We start from the raw sequence: 27,690 nt of genomic DNA on the forward strand, positions 1-27,690 counted from the left end.
TTTGTATACCTCTTAAGAAAACTTCCGCTTCAAACCGATCCTCGTTCACCACAGTCCGATAAACGAATTCAGGGACTGGCTGTCTTGCTGATCGAGCTTGAGTGGGCAGCGTGTTAACAACAGCCTCGGCTTCGTCCCAGAGCGCGTCGTATTGGTTGAGTCTTGGACACCCTCGTGTCCCATGATTGTCATGTTGCCACATCTGACCGTCCACGGAACGACATGGTGTGGATGACCTGGTGCATTCGTTGTCATCAAGCTCCGTCGCGCCTTGACCACTGTGAGCCTTCGACGGAAGCAAAGAATCGCCACGACAAAGCTTTTCACAGTTGTGCCGGGCAGCTGCCAGGTAAGACAGCTGACCAAGATCGTCTCTCTCCAGGTCGCCTCCGCTGCAGATCAGAAAACGCAATGCCGCAGCCCGTCATTCTAATGTTTAGTATAGCCCCATTTGTCGGTAGCAGTGGACGCGACGGCCAGACTTTCGCCATTCTCGCTTTCACAGAGGCTACAAATGCTTCGGTGGCGAGATGACGCCACCTCCGAACTACCTGCAGTGACAAACCGGGGGTCTCGGTGCACAGACTTACTTGAGAAGGTCCGACGATCCGTGTGGCTGTAACCTCACAGGACAGTTCAACTCTAAGCGATGACAGGTGCCTTCACCTGGTGAACGACAGCCGTCGGCGACTCCGCCGAAGTTGCCTGTGGAATCGGAGGGGCCTCGCCGCTCGCTCGCATTCGAACGAGGAGTCCTTGTGGCTCGCCTGTCTGGTGATCGCCGCTCCCATCGCTCTCCTGAAAAGCCGTTTGTGTCCCGCAAGTGCTTCCTCGTTGGCTGTCTGTGAAACCAGACTTCGTCCCCCAAACGCCCTGCCGCGTGTGTGGGTGCTCGGACAAAACTCCGAGTTGACACCATTTCTTGATCAGGGCGTTGCATCCCGTTTTCCCCCAAGAACAAAGAATGGCTACCCCTACAAGAGACGGCTGGGCCGTCTCGACATAGCAAGCTTGGGCTCTGAGACTCCCGTGCATGCACGACACGACATGAAGTGTTCCTCGTTTCAGCCACACAATCCGAGATGTCCCACACGAGCAAGAACCCGTCCCGGCCTGAAACTGAGACCAGGAATTCTCTGCACGAAGGCAACTGCGCCGCAGGCGGAACCACAGGAAGACGCGGCTTTTGTGTCGCGGCAGGGGAAGGCGAGCAGGTGCACACCCAAAGAAGAGCCGTCGGCGGGGCGTCGTGGAGAATGGTCTCTGAGGCCATGACTCGAGACTGGAGTGCGTGCTGTAGGGACGCGGCAAGCATACGTTCCTCGCGGTAGTTCCTCCGAAGGAAGAGACTTTTCTCATCATCGGAGGTCGTGCGTGGTGGGCTGGGGAATCCCACCGCAGAGGCAGTTTGTCGGGAGTTTTCTTCGTGTGTAGCTCCCCCGCCCCAGTTGTATTCTTCGCGTCGCCGTTCATTCCACGCTCTCGTCTTAGAAGGTGGAGAAGGTTTCTGAAAAAGATTCGCTAGCCCCGCGCCTCTGAGGAATGATGGGGGATCAGGGACGGGCTGGACACAGGTGTGGGCAGACGGTGCGAGGCTCTGTTCGTGTTCGATGGCCGCTCTCCTGTCTTCCTGGCGACCCCACGGAAAAAACGGAAGCTTGGCAAGCCCCGCCGGCCTTCCGCCAGACTGGCTTCGCATTCGCAGGCCACTGCCCGTCTGCCCAGTGCTTTGTCTCGCCTCTTTTTTCCGAGGAAAAACGGACGAGAAAGAACTCACTCTCACAGGGTTCACCAGAGGAAGACAGCGCCAGAGAGCAGGCAACGCGACACAGGCCAGGGCGTGTTTCTCAGGGGTGTAGAAAGCGACCAGAAACGCAGAGGCAGGGGAAACGCCTTGATGCAACGGGCCTGGAAGGAGAACCTGAAAGAAGTGGAGGAAAATGTGAAAAAGCAACAAACATGTCCTGACTCATAGAGGTACTGAGTGTTATCGGAACCATGTTAACACACTCGAACTTGGATCCAGTAAACAAACACCTTCAACATCTAAACCAGTAGTCCAACTCGTCATATAGACTCCCCAGAAACCGGTATTTTTAATCATACTTTTTCAGATTGTAAATCGAATAATTAAAAATCTAGTATAAATATGAAATCAGTAATCCAACGAGTCTCTCGTCCTCTTGCCTCTTTAGGCATTTTTTACACAAAAGCATGCAAACTCTACCGGGAAGGCAGTCAGAAATTCCTTCTATATTTGCATACAAGTACATACATATATGCATATATGTGTGTATATACGTATATGTATGTATGTATGTATGTATGTATGTATACGCGTGTGTATAGGGGTAGACATACATAGGCACTTGGAAAGAGACTGTCACATCTGAGAAGGACGACCCGGTGCAGAATGCATGAACGAATGCAGAAACACAGGTAGATTCGTGCCTCTTTGAATCTGTGCTCGCACAATTACAACAAAACTGTGTATGCGTATTCTTGTGCGCAGATATATAGATATATAGACATATGCAGACATATATATATATATTATATTATATGCATGCGTGTCTCGTTGTCATGCGTTCCTCAGAGAGTAAAGAGGACTGTTTCATGCTTCTCTCTGTGTGTACATTTGTGTCTGGGGAGAGGCAGGCAGAGGCGCTTCCACCTGAGAACGGCATAAACTTGAGTACGACACAAGAAAGAACTGACTGTTCCGAGTGGGTTTGGCGCAGCCCGTCCGACCCCGTGAGCCTTGAGAGGCAGAGGAGAAGCCCAGGGAAAGAAGCGCGTACATAGCGCTGTCTGATGTCAAGAAAGAAGAAAAAAATCGAGGAGGGAGATGTGACACAGAGACGAGAATTACGAGATTGTCTCTCTCGTTTCCTTTGACTGCTTTGAAGAGAGACATCGATAAAGGCAATCCTGAATCGAGGCACCTGCCATGCGAAAGGAAGTAAAGCATCATTGCACAGACAACCAAGAACGAGCAGGTAAAGAACTGCGCATATATATATATATATATATATATATATATTATTGAAGAATGCCTATATATATTAATATATATGTATTAATCCATATTACACGTAATAAGAAACACATGAAAGACAGGACATGGAGAGAGTAACCCTACGAAAGACATTTTGTGTCTCAAGTGTGTAAGGAAATTCGAATTTCACGAGCTGGACTCCTCGGCGAGGCTTGGGATTTCGAAGGTCGGACAGAGGAAAAAGAGAAAGGCCCATAGCAGCAGACGAAGGAGAAGTATGATGTGCGAGGGACAGAAGAGGGGGCGAGAAGAAGAGTTCAGTCCTCGTCGAGAACGGCGACACAGCGCTGGCTTCCACTCGTCTGTTTGAAGCAGGAAGCTCGCGGAAAGATGACACGTTGTCTTTCGCGAACAGAACCAAACACACCTTTCAGAAGTAACTCACGCGGAACAGGACCTCGTCTCCAGGCCTGCGGCCCGCGGGAATGGAGAAGGCGGCGAGCACTCCATCGGCTGTCTGACACAAGAGCTGAAGAGACCAGAGAGAAGGACGAGGGGATACAATTTCAGAACAGCAAACAAGCAGAGGGAGAGGTGGAGAAGAGCGAGAAGACGCGGAATCAAGACAGGGAAGCGACAGAGGCACGGGCGTCCGGAAATGTGAATATCAAAGTAGATATGAAGCTCATGCGAGCATAACGACACGACCTGTAGGGGGTAGGGGTGTGCGTACCCTTACAACTGTTCCTCTTTGTCAACACAAAAATACCGATCTACTGCCCATAAATCTACTGACATAGATTCAATTGCTTTTTCTGGTAGTTGGCGTCAATAAGACTGTGGCTAGAGACAAGAAAAGGCAGAGAAAAATGAGAGAGGAGTGAGAGCGTCCGAGCTGTCACCGAGATACCCCACGCTGCGCAGCTTCTACTCTCAAAAAAGACACCTAGAGATTCTCGTGTTCAATACTCTGTAGCTTTGTCCTGTCGTTCTCTCCTCGACTTCTTACCTCCTCCTGTGAGCTTTCTTCTGGCTCGCAACTTGCAGAATAGGCAATCGCGCTGCGCCTCGTACCGACGTCGCCAGGACGAGAATGAGAACTTCTTGGAGACGGATAACTATCTGAGATAACGAATGATTTGTGTGTCTCTTGAGCGAACCGAAGAACACGAACAGGAGCTGAAGAAGGCGGCGACAGATGAAGGCGACCAAGGAGAAGCAGAGGGAACGTTACAGAGGAATTCCCGCGGGGACATTCGACATGCGAAGTTCGCCACGCCCACGAGTCGTCATCCCGGGTGTCCCCGCAGCTCCAGGGTGTACGTACACCCGAACTTCGGGCGGGGAGTGGGCGGAGCGCGGCTCCTGGTTGCCAAAATGGTCTTTCCTCGTGAGTGCCGCGGACGAAGAGAAGCTCACAGTTGGCGGGGAAGCCGTCTTCGCCTTGGGAGAAGCGACAGAAGAAAGCCTGTCGAGACCAAGAAGGTTGGGGTTGGCAAGCATCTCGTTTTTCTTCTCTCTCTAGCAATTCTTCGGCCTCGCTTTGCTTGCCTCTCCGACTCCACAAGGTTGGGTTTGTGGTTCCGTCGGAGGAGTGTTCCCACGCGTCACTTTCGTCGTGACGCCGCGCAGAATTCCACGCCTCTCGCCAGCCGAGTGTCTCGACGAAGTCCGCCTCCGCTCCTTTTCTTCGCGCTAGCGGCGTCTCCCCTCTCTCGGGTGTACATACACTTCTGGACGTTCTGGACGTGCTGCAAAAAGCAGCCTGGCAGCTCTGCTGAGGGCCGTCAGGTTCTCCGAGCTTCTCACAAGGCCGGGACGAAAGCGAAAAGAGACCGAGCGCACAGGTCGCCTCAACCAACTCCAGACACTGCACCGCACTGGGGCTGTGGTAGGCGACAGCTAGCCAAGGAGGAAGCCCCACATGCTGACGAAAGGCGAGCGCCGTGACTTCCGATGCGGCTTTCTGCGGACACTGGAACGGCGCCGCTACCAGACAGAGCCGCACGGAAATCGCGGGTGAGGGAGGAGACAGAGAAGACGAGGAGAAAAGGAGGAAGAGCCAGACAGAGCCGTCTTCGCAGCCGACAGCGAGGAAGGAGGCGGTCACCGAAGGAGGAGGAGAACAAGAGAGTGAACAAGGTGGAGAAGGGAGGAGTGTAGGGAGAGGAACTGTGGAAGAAGCGAACGCTGAGAGAAGAGGCAGGGGAGAAGTCCCACGAGAGTTGACAAAGAGAGGCGAAGAGAAGGCGACCGCGGTAACGCCGGCCTCGAAGAAGATAGGAGGACCTGCAGGCAAACGGGAGCGACGACGACAGAAGAAAACGAGACGCTGATCTTGGCGGAGGGGAGAGAGAGATGAGAGTGCTGCATTTGTACGAGTCAGAAAACACGGACAAGATGCATTCGAAGAGAGACGCAGAGAACGAAGCAAAGCGAAAAGAGAAGAGAAATATCATCAAGGAAGACAAACGAGCATCTGGAGAGCATGCAGTCGAAAGACGGAGAACAGCAGAGAGACGCGATGCAGGACTGAGAAGTCAGGAAAGGAGAGTCTCACGACAAAGGACTGCCGGAGGACACCGAAAAATGCAAGAGGCATCGAGACGAGGAGAAGAAAGAGTCAGATGGCACACAAACGGAGAGAGGGGTTGCGGGGAAAGAGAGAGGGTGATACTCGTAACTCGCAGCGATCCGAGGCGAGAGGAGGACTAAAGCAGAATCTCGAAGGAATGAAGAGAGAGAGAATAGCAGGAATCTCGGAACGAAGCCCGGGAGGAATCCAAGATGACTTTCTTGCGCAACATAAAGACACCCCCGAGTTTGACACTTTGCGTTGGGTCACTCCTTTCCGTTCCACACGCGCATCTCTGCGAAGAAGGAAGCCTTTCAAATAACCCAGAGATTCCCTTGTGAGACACACCGTGGAGGAACTGCGTATCTGACAGCCAGAGAAACGAACGACGACTGAGGCACTGGCGCTGGAGCATAGAGTGGATTCGAACTTCGTTGCTCGATCGCGAACATGGAGACACATGCGAGTACCGGCAAGGCGCAAATGAACCCCGCGTCCATCTATCCTGCATCCACATGTGCGGTGTACAAACAGCACCTGGGACCGAGCAGACACTCTTGCTCACCTGCCTACAGGTCTTGTCAGGAGAGTACCGACAACCGAAGAAATCTAAGACACAAGAGAGTGCAAGTAGACGCGGTCACAGCCGCGAAAGGGAAGAGTCTGGTCTTTTCAAAGCGTCTAGCTTCAGCTGGTATCTGACTGGTATTGCATGTTTTGAGGGTGTCCTGCGTTGGTCTTCCTTTAGCTCAAAACGTCGTTGTTCTCACCGAGTGCCTCGATGTTTGCATTTTCTTCGCACACGCGCCAGACATGCAACGCCCCTCCCACGGGACACCTGCCACCTGTGACGAGGATGCTTCCGAATGTTCTTGCGACTTCTTCTCTCTTTGCTCTAAGCTGACGAATTATGTTGCCTCGGCCCTCTCCGGTTTGTCTCGTTTCTCCATCGCTGTCGCACCTTTTTTCTTCTTCTCGGCGCGCGCTGGCTCCCCAGATCGCTCCTGAGCCTCCTCGCTCCTGGCGTCCTGAGTCTCTGTGCGCCATCTCGCGTGTCCAACCTCTGTCTCCCGAGGTGTCTCTTACTCTGGGGCTCCAAGAGCTCTCACAGGCTGGCTTGCATTCACTTTCTTCTTCCATGTAGAGGCAGAGTGGCGGCGCCGCAGACGCCGCGACCGCGGCCGCGGCTTCGATGGAACCCCAAGGCTGCTGGGCGAGAAGGAGAGAGGAGGACGGGAGGAGAGGCGAGAGACGCAGGCAGAGAATGTGGCTGTCGGTGACCAGAACGAGAGAAGGCTCCGAAGAAGCAGACCGAGAAGCAGTATCAACGACGGAGACACTCCAGCCTGCGAGACAGGCGAACTGCGATGGGAACCACGGAGCTGCGTGAGGCGGGGAACAGGAGGGCGAGAAAGTGGAGACCCACGTGGAAGGCAGGAGAGAAGGTGAGAAGGGATCTTTCGCCAGAGAAGGCGGACCAGCAGAAAACGCCGAAAGTGCGGAGGGGGGGAAGGACTGGGAGCGAGTAGAGGGAGGATGGGAGTGAAGGGTCAAGCCAGCAAAGTTCCGATATGCGTGAAAGCGAAGGATATCGCGAACGTGCAGAGATCTTTCTGAGCAAGCCGTTTGGGACGCAGTGTCTGTGCTTGCGAAGCCGGATATACCCTCCCAGGGACAGTCCACCCTTGAGACACGGCCTTCGCAAGAGTCAGGCTGACTCGTGTCTTCTCGCATATCATCATTATCGGAGGGAGACCGGCGGGAGGGACGTCTGTGGGGAAACGAGAAACGCGGAGAAGGACAGTCGTCAGGCGACGGCAACGGCCTTGAAAGCGGATGATAGCCGACACGCGAAGGGTGGTCCTGGGCGCGCTGAGAGGGGCTTCTCTGCTCCACCTGTCTGCCGTCACCAGACAAATGTGGGTTCCCCGCGTGTGTGCATTTCACCGCCTCAGACAGAGACCTCTCTCGAGCCGGACGATATACACGAAAGGCGGAGGAACGTCCCTGCGGACGCGAGAATGCATCTGCGTAGCTACTTCGGGGTGTACGTACAGGTCGATCCAGGACGCGGTCTGCGAAGGGAGCCCTGGACACGCGCCGCGGAGTTCTGTTTCTCTTGCCGACGGAGGTCAGCCGCCTCCAACTTGGATCGCTGGCGAGACCGTTCCTTCCACTCACCCGGGAACAGAGAGAACGGCTGCTGGCAGCTCGAGAAGAGAGAGTTCTCGCCGCTTCTAGAGGTGTTCGTTCTCTCTCGACACCGCGAAGAGCGTCCACTCTTCCATCGTCCCTCTCCCCTGACAAGGCCAGCGACTCGGAAGGTCTCCCTCGCTCTCCCGGCTCTCGTCGATCGTGCAGCTGCTCCCTCGCTTCTCCGTCTCTGCCTCGTGGCGTAGAGTTCCCCTTTGCATGTGTCGGAGGGCCCAGTCGATTCGCCAGAGGGCCTTCGCCTCTGCCAGGGAACCTTTCGCTTCTCTTCGAAGATGCGGGCTCCCGACGACTCCGCACGCGTCGGCGCGACACCTGCCCTGTGGTCCGCAGCAGAGTTAACAAGCCGTTCTTCGTCGCAGCGAGAAGTAGCGACTTTCTGAAGGGGAGAAGGAGACAGACCGCCGATGGCGAAGCAGGCGAAGACACTGAGAGGGCGCGAATGGCGGTCAAACCCCGGAAGACGAAGACGAGTCCGTCGGCGGTGCCCGCGAGGAGCTCTCGAGACTCTGCCAGGAACGCGGCCGCGGTGACAAGCGGAACGTGTGATGGATTTCGAGGTGACGAAGCGGGGAAACCTGGAAAGAGGAACGAAGGAAAAGAAGTGCCAGACGGGGCTTGGAGGGAACTGCGTTTCTGCGCTGAGACAACCCTGGAGCTACCACGAGAAGCTGTCGCAGGGCCGCCAACGGAGCGAAGCGACTGATTTCCGGGTGTACATACACCCTGTGAAGCACGCGCGGCGCCCGCTTCACGTGAGAGGAACGCCGGGCCGAAGCAACAGCTGCGGAACGAAGGGGGCGGGAATTCTGTTTCCTCCATTTTTCGGTTTCTGCGAGACGCCGCGCCTCCCTTCGCTCCCGGGACGCGCAACTTCGCTTCGCTCTCGCGTTGTTTCGTCTTAGGCACGACCGACCACAGCCGGAGGTGTCCCTGGCCGAAAGACGCGAAGCGGAGAGGCGCGGAAGTTGCGGGAAACCGCGACGCGTTTGCGGCGCATATTGTTGGCTCGACGGCGAGGCCGAGCACCGGCTGTCTGCCGCAGTCGACGACGAAGTCAGGCGCGAAGCGCGGAACCCCAGGCGAGACGTCGAAGCGCTCAGAGGTGCCGGGCAGCAAGCGAGATTGGGAACCACTGGACGGCAGCGACAGGTGAGTCGCACGCGCCATAGACCGAGGCGTGTACGTCGAGGCGTTTTGTGCGAGTTTCGTCCGCAAATTCATGTACCCAAAGATCGAGTGTTTCCCGTCCTTCACCAGAAGCAACAGGCCCTGCGTTTGATCGGGGAGAAACGCCGAGGAGACGACGTCTGCGCGAGCCGCGAAGAGCAGCGGCAGCCGCGCCCGCTCTTTTACGGTGTATGGACACCACAGAGAAGCGAAGTGTGCCGAGTGGGGCGCAGGCCGCTGCGAGGAACAGACGAGACTGAGGGAACTGGAAAAAGACAGCGTTGTCACGAGGGCTGTGTGGACTCTGTAGACCCGTGGCGGGGAGGAAAACGAAGACCGCGCAGGCGAGACAGAAGCAGCAAACTGCAGGGACGCGACCGAAGACGAAGGGCCTCCCAAACCATCTGGATGGACCCGTTCACATCGCCGAAAACGGCGCTCTGCTTCACTCCCCCCCTGGGCAGCGTCTGCGCGTGCCGAGACACAAGGAGAGCCGCCTTCGGTTTGCACGGGCGAAACTAAGACACAGGCACCGCAACAGGTGAGGAGAAGCGCAGGCGAAGCACTGGAGACTCCTGAGTTATGTTCGCGCAAACCACGCGCCGCTTGACTGGGAGACGAGGCGGGGAAAGCGCATTCTGCGGACGCAGGGAAGGAGTGAGTGGGCGAAAAAGCAGACGCTGCTGTCGGGGCTGAGTTGTCGCAATGAGAAGACGCAGAAGAGGAAATCAGAAGCACCGTGTGCGGTGTATGTGTCGCGAACGCTGATGTACAACTGACGAGATGCAGAGAAGGCGAGGAAACAGGCGAATGGGGGCAACGCTCAGGAGGTGGGCTCCGCGAACCCACGGGAGAATCCAAGGGCGACTCCGATCGACTGCAGCGCGAAGGAGCCGGTCTCCAAATGTCGTCTGTCTCTGGCCTCTCGTCATCGCCAGAAGCGTCAACGTCCGGCCCGGAGAAAAAGCCGGTTTCCTCTGTTACCATTTTCTCGACTGTGCGGAAAGCGGGGATACGTGGGACAGAAAGGTGACAAGTGACAAAGAGAAGTTGGGGAGTATGAGGCAAGATGTTTAAATGGCAGGGAAAGCAGCACGCACGAAAACCGATAACCGCCGACGGGGAGAGAATGCCAAAGCACAGAAAGGCTGCTTGAAAGAGAGCGGCCCGAACAGAGGGAGCGACAGGCGCCCGGGAGAGCTTTGGATTGACAACAGACGGCAGGCCGGTGTATGACAGATAGCGATGTTCTACAGTGAGGAGGGAGAAGGTGCGAGTGCATTGAGAAGCAAAGAAAAGCCGGTTCGGATGCAGAGGACTAAGAAGCTTCGTTTCTATCAGGAAATAAATTAATTGCTTGCTTCTGAGTCGAGGAGACTCGAGTGGAAGGTGGTCTCATCTCAGATTCCACAGCGAATGAAGCGCAGGAGAATCTACTGAAAGTGGGATTGGTGAAAAATGACTAGAGCACACCCGCAGATACTCATATATATATATATATATACATATATATATATATATATATATTTACAATGTTATCGAAACGGTTGTGTATGGAGGGAAGTGACTGATGATAAACTCTTAACTCACACACGCGCCAATAAATGAGTAGGTGCGTATCGTAAATTGAGAGCTGTCCGTGATTAACTGTGTGTATTTGCATTTGTATCTCGGCAGTGAGCCTGCCAATCATCTGCTGATTTTACCAACGGTGTGATCTCGTAGTTGCCCCGTTACTCGAAAGGTCGAGAAACGGACCACCTGCCAATAAAAGCCTATCTTCTGAGGTCTGGGAGCCACTCTGGTGTAGAACCGAAGTGCCGTGGTGTCGCAACTCTTCAGTAGAATGCCGTTCTCAGCAAAAATTAAGTTGCGGGAATTTACGGGGGAAAGCCCTGTTTTCTGCGTGCCCGCGCCTGTTCCACTGCGCACACTGGATACGAACAGAGCAAGACGCCTCTAAAAGGACAACCACACCGTTTGTACGAGCTCCAGCTGTTCCAAGAGAATGCTTGCTTTCCTCGACCTTGAGAAAATCTGAAATACTCGCGTAAGGAAAGTGGGGAACAGCGATGTTGCGTGTTACCGTGTTACCGTGTCGCGTACACGAACCAATTCGAGTAATGAGAGAGGGGAATCCCCCTCAGGCACCGATGCCGCACTTTTGAGTCCAGGAAGAGAACTGTTGCAAGTCACTGGAAAGCATTTTAGCTGTCCTGCAACAAAAAACCAGTGGGGAAAAAAAATCACCACAGCGTTACCCCAGTGACCCGCTGGTGGGAGTTGAAGACTGGGAGAGCGACCGCATAACAGAATTTCGTCTGTTACTGACCCGCTTGCTTATCCGTCGCAAAAACAGAGGTCGGACCAATCTTCTTTTCAACAATTGGGGAGAAACATCGCAGAAATTGTCGTGCTCTGAGAACGAACGAGTAAACCACCGCTCCTCGTCGACCGTAGACTCCCCAGCTGGCACATGCGCTTGCACCAAAAAGCGAGAAACAACACCTGAGCGACGTGGCGGGGAATTTTCGTGTTCTTCATGCCAACGAATCTTGTCTTGGCAGAAACAATTTCATTCCTCCAGAACAGAGGTTTCAGGTTGGCACGTTGTCCAGGAAGACGCCAACTTCGAGCCCCTGTGTGCGTCTCGCGAAAGTGCCACTAAATAGAGTTTTTAGAAGCTGGAACAATGGGGTTTAGCAAACATAATCCCTTCCCCAAATCCTCAATTAAGGACTATCTCGATGGTTGTAAAAGTCCCGAGGCTTCTGATTGGTCAATTGGAGGCCTTGCTGTTCTTGGGGTCGGTAGTATCCTATATAATTCCGAAACCTATGGAGCGTTTGTTTCATGTCGTCAACGGGTTAACGGAATATCAATAACGAAGCTTTTCCGTGGAATATATTGCCATGAAGAGGCTTAGTAGTGCTACCGGAAGATCACATGATACAGTCCCAGCCCAATGGTACAGGAAGTAAGGGTCGTGTCAGTTCTGGGGAAGACTTTCTTTTGCTGAAGCGCCAGGTCATGTCAGTGCCCAGCCCTTTGCACGACTTACCGCACCACTATCCGAAACCATTTGATGAACAACACAACAGTCTAGCCACTCCCGAAACCTGCAACTAATGGAATAATCCTTCTACGGTTTATACCTACTTGCCTAAACAAACTGACGACTTGTTTGTTTACAAGTTGTACCGTTAAATTAAACAGTGTCCCGCCCTCGATGCTCTTTCGTGTCACTAGCGTTTAACTCCATTTGAAGGAATAGCAACATGCTGGTTCCTAGAATACCGACTCTGACTCGCGTTATGCGTCGCAGCCAATCAGAATTATTACTGCAGCTACACCCATCTGGACTGTGCAAGGTAGAAGCTGCCGGGAAAAACAAGCACACAACTTTCCAAAGAGAAAATCGGAACTGCGGTTCATGCACCAGGAGTTGACAGGTTTCGGCAAGACAGACAAGGGGAGCGATCAGTATTATGTAGTTGTGAAAGAGTGCAGTCGGGAGGACGACTAGAACGGGAATCTTCGAGGAAACCAAGTGCCTGCTTGTACCTCAGATTCCCTTCTCGCAAATCGGTGAAGTCAATGAGGACAGAGAAACGCAAATCACTTTGACTGAGCCCCTTAAGCTGCCGCAAAACCTACTCATTATTCAATTGTCACTGCGTCTCTGCCTGTGCGTATATATGTATCTATATATATGTATATTGTGCCTTTGAAGATGCAACCTGTCTTCGACCTCCATCGGCATCCACAGGTTCTTCTATCGACATGTTCCCTTATCCATCTATATCGCTATATTCTAAGATCTGCCCCAGTGGAAACCGTGTCTGTACCGCTGTTGGCATTTCAATCAATTCTTGTATCAGTACAGATAAAAGTGTCTGTCCAGCTGTCTGTGGACATCCGTGTTTGCGTTTTTCGCAAGTTACTAAGCACTCAGGAAAACGTCGCCCTGCTCGGCCTGGGAGAACTCTGAAGGCTCTTTCTCACCCCTCTGTGAGAGCCTTTGTTGACACGTGTTGCATGCGTTTTGCGTAAGAAAACAACGCGAGTCAGGGTTCCCTTCTTTGAAAAGATACTTGAAAATGACAACCGCAGGATGTAGAACTGTACTGACTTCTGATCAACAAAACAAACGCAGATGCCTACCTGCGTTCCAAATCCCACGACAAACATACACATATGTATCTGTATAGAATGGCCTACAGGCGAACATCCTTATTTATGTCCATGCATGCATTTACACCACTACAAATTTATATACATACATACATATATATATATATATATATGTTGTTGACACTGCGGAGAACGGGTTTTATTTTTCGAATTTTTCGAAGAAAGGATCCCAGTTCGCTTCTGCGGGTTTGACAGAAGGGAGCCAGTAGGCGGGAATTTCCTTGTTTTTTCTCCTTTCTGGGGTGTCACTTTCCACTGGTCTCTTGCCAACGCGCTGCCGTGACGTTTGTCGGTCCGTTTCACTCTCTTTCTTCTCTCCGGCGCCCTTCGTGCTCTCATTTTTCCTCCTTCGCTTCTCAGTTCTCGTGTACCCTTTCACAGGTATCTCCATGTCTTCTCCTTTCTCGACCTCGCGCGCCTCTGCCTGCCTGTCTCGGTCCTTGTCTGACTCCTCTCGGGAAATATCCGGGTCTCCTCGTTCTAGCCTCTCTACCTCGTCCACTTCCTCGTCTATTCTCCCTGGTCGTTTCGTGCTTCGTTCCTGTCTGCTCGACTCTTCGTCTTCAAATCGACGCGCGCGGTCTTCTCTCTCCTCTCCTGTTCCAACGGCGGTGCCTCTGGCGATGCTTCTCTCTCCGTCCTTCTCCATTTCTCGTCTTTCTGAGGCTTCGCTTACCTCCTCTGCCTCTGTCCGTGAATCTCTCCATATCTGCTCCTTCGTATCTTCCCTCTGCCTCTCCTCTTCCTTCCTTAGAGTCTCTCCCTTCGGACCATTCTCTGTCTGCTTTCCCTGTTCTTCTCTTTCGTTCAACGTTGAGAGATTGAAGAATCCGAAGCCACCTCGCCGAGAGGCCGCCAAGAACTCAGGCAGCTCGCGCCTCCTGGCAGTCGCTGTGGCCTCTTCAGCTTCTGAGAGATTCTTAGACTTTCCCCCTTTTCTCAGGAAAACCGAACGCAAGCGTCGAAGAGAAGAAGGCGAAAAACGGATGCGAAGAGAGGCCTCCGCCGCCTCTTCGCTTCCTTGCAAACGCGGCAAAGAAGGAGACTCATCCGCTGAACCAGCGACTGTCGGAGCTTCGGAGACGCTGTAAACCAGCGACGGATTCAGCCTGCAGCAAATACAGGAAACAGAAGAACAAGACAAGAAAGAACACAAATACATGCAACGGTCCTCAAAGACTGTTTTCAGTTTCTTTATGCGCCTCTCGCAGTTCCGCTCTTCCCCCCTCTCCGCCAATACTACGTGGACCTTCTAAGGCATTTCTTCCTTCTTCTTGTTCTCCCCCTTGTTCTCCTTCTCTTTCTTGTTCTCTCTCTTGATCACCTTCTCTTTCTTGTTCTCTCTCTTGATCTCCTTCTCTTTCTTGTTCTTCCTCTCTTTCTTGTTCTCCATGGGATTCCATCGGTTGTATTTGCTCCTCGTTTTCCCCCTCTCTCCGACTCTCAGCAGTCCTCTCTCATGCACAAACAAGCTGAGCGTATCTCTGACCTTCACCGACTGTCTTCTCGCGGCAACAACTCTGGAGGCATAGCGCCCTCTTGGTTACCATTCCCAGCTCCCGAAAAACGCATTCATCCATCCTTCAGTTCTCTCTGTCTTTTCCTGAGAGAGAAATCAAGTGAAATACGTTTCTCCACTCTCCCCGTTTCTAGAGCGCATGTGTGAGTCTCTCTGCTTCTCCGCGTTTTTCTCCACATGTCTCCGCAAGAGAACTGCATTCCTAAAAAGTACATCTTACCAGCGAAAGGAATCAACGACCCCACACACGGGGCGGTTTTCGCCTGCCTCTCGTCGGGCACAAGTCTCGCTGTCTCCGTCCTTCCAAAGGTCCAGCGACAGCTCTGTCACACCCTTCCTCGTCTTGTTCGACTGCGCGCGTCTCTTGTTTCCCTGGTCGCTTCGGTCTCTGTCTCGGAACACGAGGTCGGCTAAGCACGCCTCGACTTCTCCTGCGAGTTTCCGAATATAGGGCGAATCCTCGCTCTCGAATTCAGCCGCCTCGCCATCTGCAACACACAGGAAAGGCGGTCCTGACTTCTCTTCGAGGGCCGCTTTTCCCAGAGCCCTCTCCGTTCCCTTCCGGTTCGCAAAATCCGCTTCCGTCGTTCCTGTCACATCTGCTTCTTTAGGTCGCGCGTCCGAGTCTTCTCCATCTGAACTTCGCTTCTCGCTGGTCTCCTTCGTCTCTCTTCTCTCGCCCTCTGTGTGCCCCCCTGTTGCGTCTCTCCCTCGTCTCTCGGGCTTAGAAGCCTTCGCTACAGGGCCTTCCCTCTGCGCCAGCTGTCTAGACACCTCAGTCGTCGCTTGGTGCATGCAGGCAACAAGCGCAGAAGGAAACTCCGAGTGGAAGAACGGAGAAGCCGACAAGAAAATCCCAGAAAGAAAAAGTGAGTTCAGGAGCGAAGGAGGAAGAGAAACGAAGGGTCTGTGAGCGAGACAAGGAGACGAAGAAGGAGGAGAGGAAGGAGAGGAACAGACCGCTTCACATGAAGACAGAGCTGGTGGAAGGGACAATCTGAGACAGAGACGAATGAGGCGGAATCCGGAGAGGACAAAGTCAGACGGATGAATTTCGCCTTGGGTTGGAAGAGACGCGTTGGAGCTTTTCGGCGTCTTTGCCTCGCTGCCGGAGAAATGCGGGAGCAGAGAGAGGACGACTTCCTGAGCTAGGTCAGGAAGCGCCTGAGTAGGAAGAAAGAAAAGCATAGCCTCTTCGTCTGTCCTGCGCTTATCCAGCAGTGCAGAGCCTTGCATGCAGTCTCGCGTCTCCGGCTTGTCGGCACCGCGGGAAGCGAGAGGCCCTGAAGAGGGCGAAGAAACGCGAGAAGAAGAGACAGTCTGAGCAGAGGAAGTGATGCAAACTGGAGAGGAAGGACGGCACAGAGGAAGAGAAGAAGAATGTGCAGAGGAAGCTGATATGGAAGACGAGGGAGGAAACAGTTGCTCTCTTTCACGTTGCAAGAAAGAAAGTTCGAGCGTGAGACGACGCAGACACGCTTCACAGAGCAGGTGTTGCAAGGCCTCCTCTGGCAACAAATGGGGAGGCAACGAAGAGGAAAAAGGCGCTAAAGCAGCGGAGAGACAGACGAAGATCGACTGCATTGGTGAGGAGAAACGCGCAGAAAACGGAGATGAGAATGGAGAGGAGAACGGGGCCTCTCTAGCGAGTCGGAGGATTCTCAGCGCCAAGGACGCTTCTGCAGCAAAAGCTTCGAGGCGCTCCACATGCCGAGGAGACGACGCATGCAGCCCCGAAGAAAAGGAGGAAGCGCAACGTCCGTAGGAAGCAAATGAAGAAGAAGCCGAAGTAGAGGAAGTAGAGGACGAGGCAACGGAGGCAAATGAAGAAGAGAAACGAGACTCCGGCGGAGAGAGGATTTCGTCTGCAGGACAAGGAGAATTGACGCCCTCAAAAAAGCCGATGAACTGGCGAGAGGGGCCTTGCCAATTCGCTTCTGGCGAAGGCGAAGAAACCGCGTGACTCGTTTTCCCGGTTCCGCCGTTGCAGGGCTCCGAAGTCTCTCCACGGAGGTCATTCCCCTCGCACTCGCCTTCGCGCGAACGCTGGCTCCTCTCTCCCCAGACCACAGGGTCTTTGGATGACTGTGAGGCTGACGAAGAAGCAGAAGGCGAGAAAGGAGAAGGAGAAGATGGATCTGAAGAAGGAGAAGATGGATCTGAAGAAGGAGAACAAGGAGAAGAAGATTCTGACGAGGACGCAACCGACGACAATGTATTGGAGTCTCGACTCGACGTGGTTTTTTGAGACCGAGAGAGAACCGGACGCTTGGCAGCAGACGGAACCGCTCGCACCTTTGCAGCGTGTCGATTTGTTTCTTCTCGGAACTCGATCGCAAGTTCTTCTTCCTCTCGACGCCATTTCCTCAAGAGGAGGTTCGCAGCGCCCTGCAGAAGACTTGCATCGGGACGGTAGCCGCACTGAGAGACGGCGAGAAGAGCAAGAAGGAAATCCGACGCTTCGGCAGCTAAGCCTGCTCTTGTTCTCGCGCTCGCGTCTCCTCGTTCTCCATCTTCTCCATCTTCTCCATCTGCCCTTCTCCCCTGTTCTTCCTTCGCTCCTGGACATGCGTCCCAATTCCTTTCCAGTTGCTGTCTCGGGCCGTGACCGGCAACGAGCGTCAGTTCCGGCAAGAGCGGTCGCTCTACGAGGGCGTCGCATGCCCTTCTCGATGCCTCGCCTCTCCTTTCGAGTGTCTCCCCATCCCGATCTTTGGCCTTGACGCGTGCGTCCTGCTCTCCGTCTCTACGTTCTCCTTCTTCGACTTGCCTTTCTTCTCCTTCTGCTGCATGTGCTTCTTCTTCCCATCGTCCTTCTTCTTCACATTTTCTTTCTGTGCCCTCTAGATTATTTCGGGTGTTCTCGATTTCGGAGTCGTCCTGTTCTTTCGCTGCCGTCTCACTCTCGGGCTTGCTGTTTGGAGAATGAGAGGCAAGAAGCAAAGATGAAGCAGCGAAGGATAGCCGGAGCTGAGCAATTTGGAAGAAGAGTTGAGTGTTGATTTCGTCCTTCTCCCGGAAATGAAGAGAACCGTTGCGTTCCGTCGCCGGCAAGTCCAAAGCTTTCGCTTCTTCCCTCTGGTGTCTGCACATTTCTCGTCCGTGTATTTCTCCTTCTTCTCTTCCTTCTCTTGCATCTGCTCTTTTTCCTTCGTTCCCACCGAAGTCTTTCTCTTCTTCTCGTCCTTCTGCCGATTCTGCACGGAGATCCTTGCCCGGCTGCGGTGCCTCTTGTTTCCGCCTCCCTTGCTCGAGTTGCCCTTCTCCCTTCTCTCTCGCTCCTTCTACTTCTCTCCTATCTTGTTCGTCTTTCCAGTTCGTCGTCTCTGAGTCTCCCTTCTCTTCGCCAGTGCTCGCTCTGTCTTTTGTGCGCGGTTCGGTACCGGCTTCGTCCAATATGAGCCGAGAGTCGGCCGGCCGGTCGGCGACGGACAGACGCGGGCGCAGACACGCGGCAGACTGGAGAAGCAGGCGAAGATGAGGAAGAGGGAGAAAGAGGAGGTGCCGGAGAAAAACGACGAGGGACCCGGGAGAGAGGGAAGAAGAATCAGGGAGAGAAGACGAACTCGGGAGAGCAGAAGAAGCAGAACGACAAACGGAAGACGGAGAAGAAGACACAGGAGAAAGGCATGAAGAAGAAGGGTATGAGGCAGAGTTGAGTCTCCCGGTGTTTGTTGAAGACAGAGAAAGGACGAGTCTCTGTTGGTCGACGGCAGGCAGAGGCGCCAAGTATCGTTGGAGAAGCGCCTGCAGGAGGAAAGGAAAGGAGAGAGTGGGGGAACCATAGAGGCTAGGGAAAGAGAATAATCCTGCCACAACATGAATCCAAGGTGAAACAAAGACTTGCTCAGAGTCGTCAACCTCCACGCGACTCCTTATTTCCTGTGTTGAACGCACAGTTTTTACCTGAAAGACAGATTCTTGGCACTCTGTGGCCTGATTCCACTGCGCGTCAACTTCCTGTGCTTCGGGTCTTTCTTCTTGCGCCGCGACTCGGACATCGACGACGCCTTCTTCTTCCGGTTGCTCTGCCTCCCCCAACGCGCGGGTCAAGAGTGCCTCTTCGTTTTGCAGGAGAGAGAAAAGCGAAGACGGAAAAGAGGAAAAGAAAACGTGGGGAGACGGAACGAGGAAGTGATGTGCAAGGAGGAGCAAGAGAGACTCGTCTTCCAAGCGAAGTGACGGTGACCGCTGCGACGCCACCGACGCGAGAGACAGCGACGGCACTAGAGAAGAAAGGGAAGGAGAAGAAGAAAGAGAAGGAGAAGAAGAAAGTGAAGGAGAAGACAGGGAAGAAGAAACGACGGAAGACTCGTGGAGGGTCGCACAGCTCATACAAGCGGTCGAACTCGAGGGAGAAGAATCGGCGACAGGAAGTGACAGAGAGGAGACAGAGAGAGGTTGGGAGACAGCAGGGGGGCGCGGAGAAGACAGGGTAGAAAGGGGATGTGGAGGTGCAGTGGAAGGAGCGAGAAGAAAGCCGAGGTCCGTCTGAACATCGAACGAACGCGCGGAGACAGTCGGCACTCCTCGTTCCCAGACTCGAGGCCTGTTCTCTTGGCGCACGCCTTCGAGAGTTCGTCCTTGAGACAGACTAATCAACAGATGGCCGATGCGTCTCTGCAAGGGCAAAACACGGAGACTCGACACCGTTGCAAATAGACGAAAGGGTGGGCTAGGAGATGGAAGAGAGAAAGAAGAAAGAGAGAAAGGAAACAGTGCCCAGGCCCATGCACAGAAGCTCTCCCGCTGCCGCAGAAGCCTACACCGACCTGTGTTTTACCTATCACCTATTCTCTCCATTTTTTAACTCACTATTGGCAATCTGTATTGCGATGTTTATGGAGATGCCCATTTGCACCTGTCTATTTATCCACGTATTTTCCAAGCCACCTATTCATGTGTATCCTCATGTATCTATCGAGCTATACGTGTCTCCCTGTCTTTCTCTCTGTCTCTACCTCTCTGTATCGATACACGTTTGCCTGTATCTATGTCTGCCTCTCAACACACCTATACCAATCTTTCTCTTGAAATCGGCATCTGTCCCTATGTACTTGTGTGCCTATCTCCATCTACATGCAGATACGTACACGAACTACTTCTTCTTTGCTGCATCAAGGACAGCCTCGACTAAGAAGAGGTCCGTGCGCAGGAGATAGTTCGCCGTCGCAACACCGTGTGTCACCACGAACCGGGCGCGACTTACCATGAGCGATGCGTGGTAGAAACCCTGCATGCGCTGGGCACGGAGAACAAGGAGAATTTCCTCTGGAGTGCATGCGCTGCAGCCACAAAGGAGAGGCACGGGGGCGCAGGGAGCGAAGAGGTCAAGTTGGCACACACCTAAGACACCGACGCCCCGAAAAGGCAAGAGAGCAGCGAGAGAAAAACCAAGAGCAGTCAGTAGAGGTACGAGAGCGGGAGGATCTGAATCTCAAGCATGCCTAGCCAACGAATAGCCATAAGCATCGGAACCAAAACAACACACATACGTACACGCATATACACATACATAGTGATACGTCTTCGTACATATATATGAATGTGTATGCATGCCTGTGCATCGAACAAAAGACTACAGTCGCTTCGTAAACAGAATATCGACGAACACTCTCCACACACGCATCTAGAAAGTTATTTCCTACGTTCACCTGCATATATTTGTATATATATATATATATATGTATATATATACATGGATAGATAGATAGATATGTGTAGATGCAAAGAGACCGATAGACATATAATGAGTGAACAGAATTATTGACAGATGAATAGGTACACAGATAGACAGATAGAGACAAAGAGATATACATATATACATATATATATATATATACATATATATATATATATATATATACATATATATATATATATACATATATATATATATATATATATATATATATATATATATATGCGTCTACTGTCCATTGCGCGTGTCCGCGTTGTACACCGATGAGGATGAACGAGGAACGAGTGGTGCCTTCCAGTGGAGAAAGCCGGGGGGAAGCGTGGATGGAATGGCCTTACTCGACGAAGATCGTCGCGCGGCCGAGAAGAAGATAAAACACTGAGAGAATCTGTGAAGCTGCTTTCCGTCCGACATTTCGCATTTTCTCTCTTTTTCGTTTTGGAGCTTCATCGTCAGGTGCCGGCGACGCCAGCTGCTCCCCAGCAAGTGCATGCTGAATCGCCTGTACGTACACCTCGCGCGCGTCCGGCAAAGCCCCGATGAGGCGCCACAGCACGTCGAGGAACGGCTGCAGTTCTTTTCTTCTGGCGTCTCTGGCTGCGCCTCCCGCCTCTGCGCCGGGAGGACGAGGAGGCATTTCGAGAAACACACGACGCGAAAGAGCACGACAGAGACCCGAGAGAAGCGGCGGATGCGGAGTGCCCAGCGTGGACAGCGAAGAGAGCAGAGACGCGAGAGCAGCCAGCGAGAGGCTGTCGATTTCTGGGAGAAGACGAGGTGCCAGAGCTCTAGAAATCCAGAAGCGACAGAAGGCAGAAAACAACAGAGAAGAGACAGAGAGACGTGGAAATATGTTCAGTATGGCGCTCTACAGCTCGAGATGCATTCAGGAGTATGCAGGCGAGAGAGACTCGCAGATTATCAACGCAGGTTAAACCAAGCACGGACTTTAACGTGTGAGACCACATATTTGAAACTAAAGAGCATCACACTCAGGCAGTTATTCGGAATATGTGTATCTCTGTGCAATGACGCATTTCGTGTTTTGCCACTCGGATTGAAAGGAAGGCGAGAACCTGCGAAGACAGAAAGAGAACAGGACGAGAGTCCTCCTCGCTTACCCCATCAAGCGTGCGTCTCTGACGAGAGAAGCTTCGAAAGCCCCACAAACCTTGACAATTGCAAAGGGCGGAAGAACAGAGACACTCTTTAAGACAGATCGGCTCATCGCTTGCCACACATCAACTCGCCTGTACACGCTGCCGCCAACGACACACGACGAAGGAGAAGAAGAAGACGACGAAGGAGAAGGAAAAGGAGAAGAAGACGAAGGAGCAGGAGACGAAGGAGAAGAAGAAGAGAGAGAGCAAGAGGTGGAAGAAGGCCCAGACGACTCAGCGCATGCGGAGATGTCTGTGAACGTTCCAAATTCGTTCGAATAACTCAAGCGGCCTCGGCTCCCCATGGTTCCTACCCACGAAACCACCGAAGTGAGATTCGCCGGCGACAATAGAACTCTTGGAAGAAGCAAAGACGACGAATTGACAGACGAGCCAACAGAAGGATCGAGAGAGGCGTTAGGCGAAGCATCGACAGAAAAGTGAGGACTCGAGCGCGGCTTGAAGGAAGATTCAGGAGAGACAGAGGAAACACTGGGCGCTTCGCCCTGCGACCGGAAGGCACCTCTTCTCCTTCGCCCGCGCACCCCAGCAGGTGTAGCGAAATGGCGAACGATTCGCGCGGTGTCGTTCTCTGTGTTTGCCGCCTCCTCCTCTCGCGTCGTTTCTGCGTCTGCTTCCTTGCCCTCGCTCATGAGGCCTTCGTTGTTGCATGTGTCGACTTCGTTCTCTGTTCGGCTCTCCAGCCGCCGACTTTCGTCCTCTCGCAGGCAAGCCAGGAAGCGTCCGAACGGCGAGGCAGCGAGCGCCTCGGGGCTCTGCAGGTCCGGGAAGGCGACCCTGTGGAGAACGGACGAACTGGAAGAGAGGACGAGAGATGAGGAAGGGGAGTTCCTTTCTGACGCTTGAAGCGAGGAGCCGCTCCACGTGCTGAAGACGCACTGCGCAGAAACTCCGCCGGCTGTCAGCTACCTTTTCGCGGGTCTCAGACTGAAAGACCTGGCGGTGAATAGAGGCCTCGGCCTCAGGGCAGGCTCTCGGACTCGAGGGGAGAGTCGAGACAGCGCGTTCGCTCGCACTACACCCAGCGCAGCTGCGAGGCAGTGGCGAGCAAGAACCGAATGCAGATCCGCAGGGAGGGAGAGAGACAGAAAAGGCAGAAAAGGCAAGAGGCTCTGTGGCAGACGCGAGAAGGTCCGGATGTGCGAAAGCACCCCACGACTGACTCCAGGGAACGAGGGAACGAGGACGCAGAGAGAGAAGACAGACGGCTGCTGGAGAGAAGGAAACGGAGGAGGAGGATGGGAGAGACGCAAAACAGAAGAGGAGGAGAGAGGGCGCTGGCCCGCAGGACGGAGACGAAAACGCGAAACATGTTGGGGAAACAGGGGTGTAGCTGAGAGACAGACAGCCTTCGACAGCAAAGAAGCAAAACACCAATTGGAGAGGAAACTCAACAGACAAGTCGAGCTTACATGAGAATCATTTCTGCGACGTCGTCGTTGTGGAGACGCGCGGCGGCCAGGCCTTCGCTGCACCAGGCGAGAGCAGAAACTCACAAAAACCCACGATCTTCTTCCTGGATTCGAAACGGAAAAGTGCAGCAAGCAAACACAGAAAGATCCCAGAAAACCAGAAACGCACGAGACTTCACCCAACACTCTGACCGAGAGAAGACACCGTGAGATCGCGACAGAGAAGCAATCCTACAAAAAGGGAACACATGGAAAGAATCACGGACATAAGAGACTTGAAATATACTGGTCACCGCTGTACTTACACACGCACCTCAAGGAAGCAGGGCGACTTCCTTCTTCGGTTTCGCGAATCACAAGATCAAAACTGCAGAGATTTCTCAGATCATGACTCACAGACAAATGCACTCAGACACATACATCCTGATCCACAAGCATAAATACATTATGTGTATATATTATAAATTGACAGAGGTATAAATATCTACGCGTTTACCTATCTATCAATCTCTATGTGCGTCTACCCGTACGTGAATCCACTTACGTATATATATATATATATACATATATATATAGATATATAGATATATATATATATATAGGTGAGAATTCCATTAGACGGAAGGTTAGTGTCGTTATATCTTTTTCTCTCTTTAGTTCGTTATTCGTAAATCCAGACACGTCCATTTCTGTAAGCGCCTATGTGAAGGAAAGTTTGGATTTGTGAGCAGTCATTTGACGTTTCTTTGCGTGTGGATTGGCCTTTCGAAGCTCCTTTCGGCTTCCCTTTTCACTCTTTCACATTTCGCTGTGTCGTCGTTTTCAACCCGCGGAACCGCCAACGCGCGACTGCGTTCGTCTGGCTCTCAGTTTCTTCGCTCGTCGCTGCATACAGGGATAGTTTCCTCCCACAGACACTCTCGACGGATGTTCCTGCTTCCTTGAAACAAATCTCAAAAAATCGAAGTTCCTTTCCTCACCAGAGAAATCCAATGTCCTGGCCCGCGGCGGTGCCTTGCATCAGCTCGAAGGGCAGGCGCTCGGCTGCGAGTTTCAGGAGTCTCCTCGCGAGCGTCTGCAGCTGTGCGTACACCCGATCGTAGCTTTCCTGCTCGCTTTCCAATCCTTCTGGGGAGGAAGACGATTCGAGAAAAACAGAGGGGCCAAACGGGCGAGGGGCGGGGGACTGCAGGGAAGACGTCCACGAGGGCGGTTCATGCGTTGCTCTGCTTCTGGCGAGTTCTGGAGCCGTCAAAGAAGCAGGCTTTCGTGCTCTCGTTCTCTCTAATTTGTTGTCTTCTCTTCTTCCCGAAGGCAACGATGGATACGCAGATGCCCCAACACCTTCCACTGAGAAGGAAAGAGGTGCAGAACGTGACGCATCTCGTGCTCTTTCTGTCTCTCCAGATGTTGCCGGCCTTTCTGATATTACTCTCTCCCCTAAGAGTTCTCTCTCCTCTGAGAGTTCTCTCTCCTCTGAGAGTTCTGTCTCTCGCGTGTGAAAGACGTTTTCTCTCCTCCCTTCATCGCAGCCAACTTCGAGAGGATCTGCTCCCTCGCGCTCTCGAAGGAAATGTCGACTTCCCTTCCTTTCCAGATCTGTCTCTGCAGTTTCTCGATGTGCTTGATCTGCTTGTTCTCTCCAGACGCGATCCTCGAAAGTGCACACTTCGTTCGTCCCTCCAAGCTGCGCCACAGACGGGGCCTCGGACTTGATTTCTTCTCGCTTCTCCAACTCCGAAATAGAAAGAAAGTCGTTGTCCTCCGAAGCCAGAAGGCGCGCCAGGAAGCCCTCAACTCCCAGCGACAGCGGACAGAGAGCAAGTGGAGACAACGGAGGCGAAGAGGAGAGAGAAGGAGAGGTAGCAGACGAGGCGGTGCCCGATGGAGTCCGAGGCTCAGTTAGAAGGCCCATGCGCGCACAGCAGCCGATGAGGCCAGCAAGATCGTGGAAGGCCATGTCGTTGCTTGTCTTCAAAGCCCGGTGAAGGAGCAGAGAGAGAAGAAGTGGGTCATAGTCTGAAGAAAAGCGACACAGAGGCAGGGATAAAACTGCCGCAAGGCACCTGATAGCAGCCTAGAAAAGGTGAGACAGGAACGAAGAGCGGAACTGGCAGACAAACCTAAAAGAACGAGAGGGGAAAAGAAGGACGAAACGGAAACAAGTTGCAGCGGGTCTTTGATGCGAACGAACTCAGAGAGGAACCATTCGCAGCAAGAAGAGAAGCGACGGCAAGGGAAGCCGAAGACGCAGGGATGGAGAAGACAATACCGGTCGAAGAGGGGAAGGAAGAAACGCAAAGCGAGGGTCAGCACAGGACCTCGAAACGTGCTCTGATACACAGAGTCCAGACACCCCCAATATGTTCGTGCAAAGGAGATGAAAGAGGAGAAGCTAACGCGAAGAAAGGAGACGAAGTGAATACTCCGCAAAAAGCCGCAAAGCAAAACACATCGCTCGAGTTTCTTTCGCAGAGTGAAACACGAAAACGAGCCACCCATCGAGAAGCAGAACTGGGTGAGGCACATCCGCTTTAAGAGAGCTGTCATGGAAAACCTGAAACTCGAGTGACTGACACAGCCATGCAGCCGCTCGCGCTCGGTCATCCACAATGTACTCCTCTATCGCAGGTTCGACAGTTCTCTCCAGGAGGCAGTGTGTTGAGTTCCCTTCAAATCTGAAGCACTATGCGAGTAACAAGAACCTGCATGCGCCTACGTTTGTATTTCGCGAGGGCGCTCGCGAGGAAATGCAAGTCGCCGCCTGTGAGGCGCTGCCGCTTGAGAACGAACTGCCACACAAGTCGGCGCCACAAACTGCGGAGAGCCCTGAGCTGATCTCTCATGTGTTCTCCTGCGCCTCTTCCGATGCGTTGCGCCTTCACGTCGTTGTCTGGTCTCTCTGGTTGCTCTCGCGTTTTCGCGGAAATCTCCGTCTCGCCCCTTCTGTCTCGAGGTCTCTCCTCTGTTCTCGTCACATCATCACTCGTGTCTTGCGTTGCTCGTTCTGTCCTCATCTTATCGTTCTCTGCCTCTCTCCCGCCACTCGCCGGTCCCTGTCTCGCCCTGTCCTCCCCTGGAGGCAGAGGGAGGGCACCTTTCTCAACTTCTGCTTTTGCGACTGAAGCCGGCGTCTCTGCAGCTTCCTCCTGTTGCCGTCGAGACGCCGTTTTCCGCGTCGCCTCTCCGTCCGTGAGAGACTGAGACGGAAGAACGGGAAGAGAATCAGTAAACTCGGAAGAAGCCAGTTTTGGAGGCATCCGTTCGAGTCCAATATGAGCCCAAGACGCGCCGCGAATCGCGGCTGGCTCGTCCTCGAGGGACACCTGCGCCTGCCGACTCAGCTGTCTGTACAGATCCAGCAACGGAAGCACGCGCGGGAACAGAAGACGCGAGGGGAGAGGCCGGTCGCGCGGCTGGTGCCGAAACACCTTCAGCAGTTTCGAGACTGTCGGCAGCAAGCACATGCGCAGAAAGAATCCAGCGGAAATGGAGAGGCGGGGGGGGTCTCTAACAGAAAGCAGGCGTACATGAAGACACGGCAGTGGCGCTTCTGTCCAGGGACAACGGTTATCAATAATGCAGTCACATTCTAACAGGGATCGTTAGGTTCTTCACGGTCTATCTAAGATCGTTAGGTTATTCATCCTATCGTAGAAAAGGGGGGTTTCCTCGAAGCTAAAGGGAGGGGACTGGCATCAGCACCCAAGTCCGCCTTTCAAATCCTCAGGTTTCCGTTGAGCCTTGAATGCAAGCGTATACACAGGTGGAGAAGCGAGTGTCCACTAGCACTGTGTCTGGAGGGAAAAGAAACAATCTTTGCACCAAGGACCGGTTGTGAGGCGCGACACCGCAGATGCAGAGTTGCACAGACAAGAAAGAACTATCGATGGAGACGACAGCGAAATCCAGCGAAAGACTCCGATACAGCTGAACGTATGAGAGACGTCGTTTTCTCTCCGGTGCCAGTCACTTTGTAGTTGTCTTTTTTAGACACGCCGGCTGCCGTAGTTCACGGTTTCCAGTTTCATTTCTCTCTAGCTTTTCCCTGTTACCACACGACGTACGTTGCTGTGGAAGCGCGACGGCGTCAAGCCAGTAGGGCGGAAGGTCATCCGGAATCTCGCGTTTTTCTCGTTTCTCGCGCTTCGTGTCTCTGCTTCTTCGGGAATCTTTCGAGTGCAGTTCTTTATCACTTGCTTTCGCTCGATCGGCCCCGGGCGACCGTTCAACAGCGCTCCGTTCCCGATGCTCCCTGGCACGAAAGGCATACGCCTCGGGGGAGCTGTCAACCCCTCCGTTGCCGGGAAGGAAAGTCTCTGAGGAAAAAGGCAGAGGAGACTGCCGCGAAGGCGAGAGTCTGCAACTCGAAATCCTTAAAGCGACGGAGAGGGGAAACTCGGGAGCTGCCGCACCGCTGACCGCGCTGTTTCCTCGCCATTTTGGCTCGAAAAGCGGGAGCGGGGAGGTCTCGCATCGGGAAAGCCCCGTCTGTGTACGCCGCCAGCGTCGAAGCCGACAGGCACGCCGGACCGCGGCGGCTTTCCGGTTCTGGGCAGCATGGCGGGCCAACGTGACCAGCAGAAAACCCGCTCTGGATTCTAGGGAACGTTTTGGAAAAACCGAGATTGACATGGATATGGAGACACCCTGAGAGAGCATCTGGGATAGTGTGACTCAAAGGATCGTCATTTGAAGAGTGGAAACGAACTGCAAGAAACGCACGATG

At 53.3% G+C, this 27,690-nt stretch overlaps 2 protein-coding genes across 2 annotated transcripts; both read right to left on the minus strand.

Annotated features, from left to right (window-relative positions):
• Nucleotides 1–3,428: 3,428 nt before the first annotated feature.
• Nucleotides 3,429–9,941, minus strand: TGME49_218500 (hypothetical protein; the record flags this gene model as incomplete). The annotated part of the gene is made up of 4 exons (XM_018779814.1): nucleotides 3,429–3,527; nucleotides 4,073–4,120; nucleotides 4,326–5,287; nucleotides 6,344–9,941. 4 exons carry the CDS (start codon nucleotides 9,939–9,941, stop codon nucleotides 3,429–3,431), a joined length of 4,707 nt encoding a protein of 1,568 aa, XP_018634831.1.
• Nucleotides 9,942–13,287: 3,346 nt separating this feature from the next.
• TGME49_218490 (hypothetical protein) lies at nucleotides 13,288–27,596 on the minus strand (the record flags this gene model as incomplete). Its single annotated transcript, XM_018779813.1, has 10 exons — nucleotides 13,288–14,257; nucleotides 14,888–18,414; nucleotides 18,574–19,287; nucleotides 19,877–19,952; nucleotides 20,707–21,156; nucleotides 21,490–22,326; nucleotides 22,962–23,018; nucleotides 23,942–24,980; nucleotides 25,681–26,409; nucleotides 27,029–27,596. 10 exons carry the CDS (start codon nucleotides 27,594–27,596, stop codon nucleotides 13,288–13,290), a joined length of 8,967 nt encoding a protein of 2,988 aa, XP_018634832.1.
• Nucleotides 27,597–27,690: the final 94 nt, after the last annotated feature.

Source organism: Toxoplasma gondii, chromosome XII (assembly GCF_000006565.2).
Source record: "Toxoplasma gondii ME49 chromosome XII, whole genome shotgun sequence".
Taxonomy (NCBI): domain Eukaryota; phylum Apicomplexa; class Conoidasida; order Eucoccidiorida; family Sarcocystidae; genus Toxoplasma; species Toxoplasma gondii.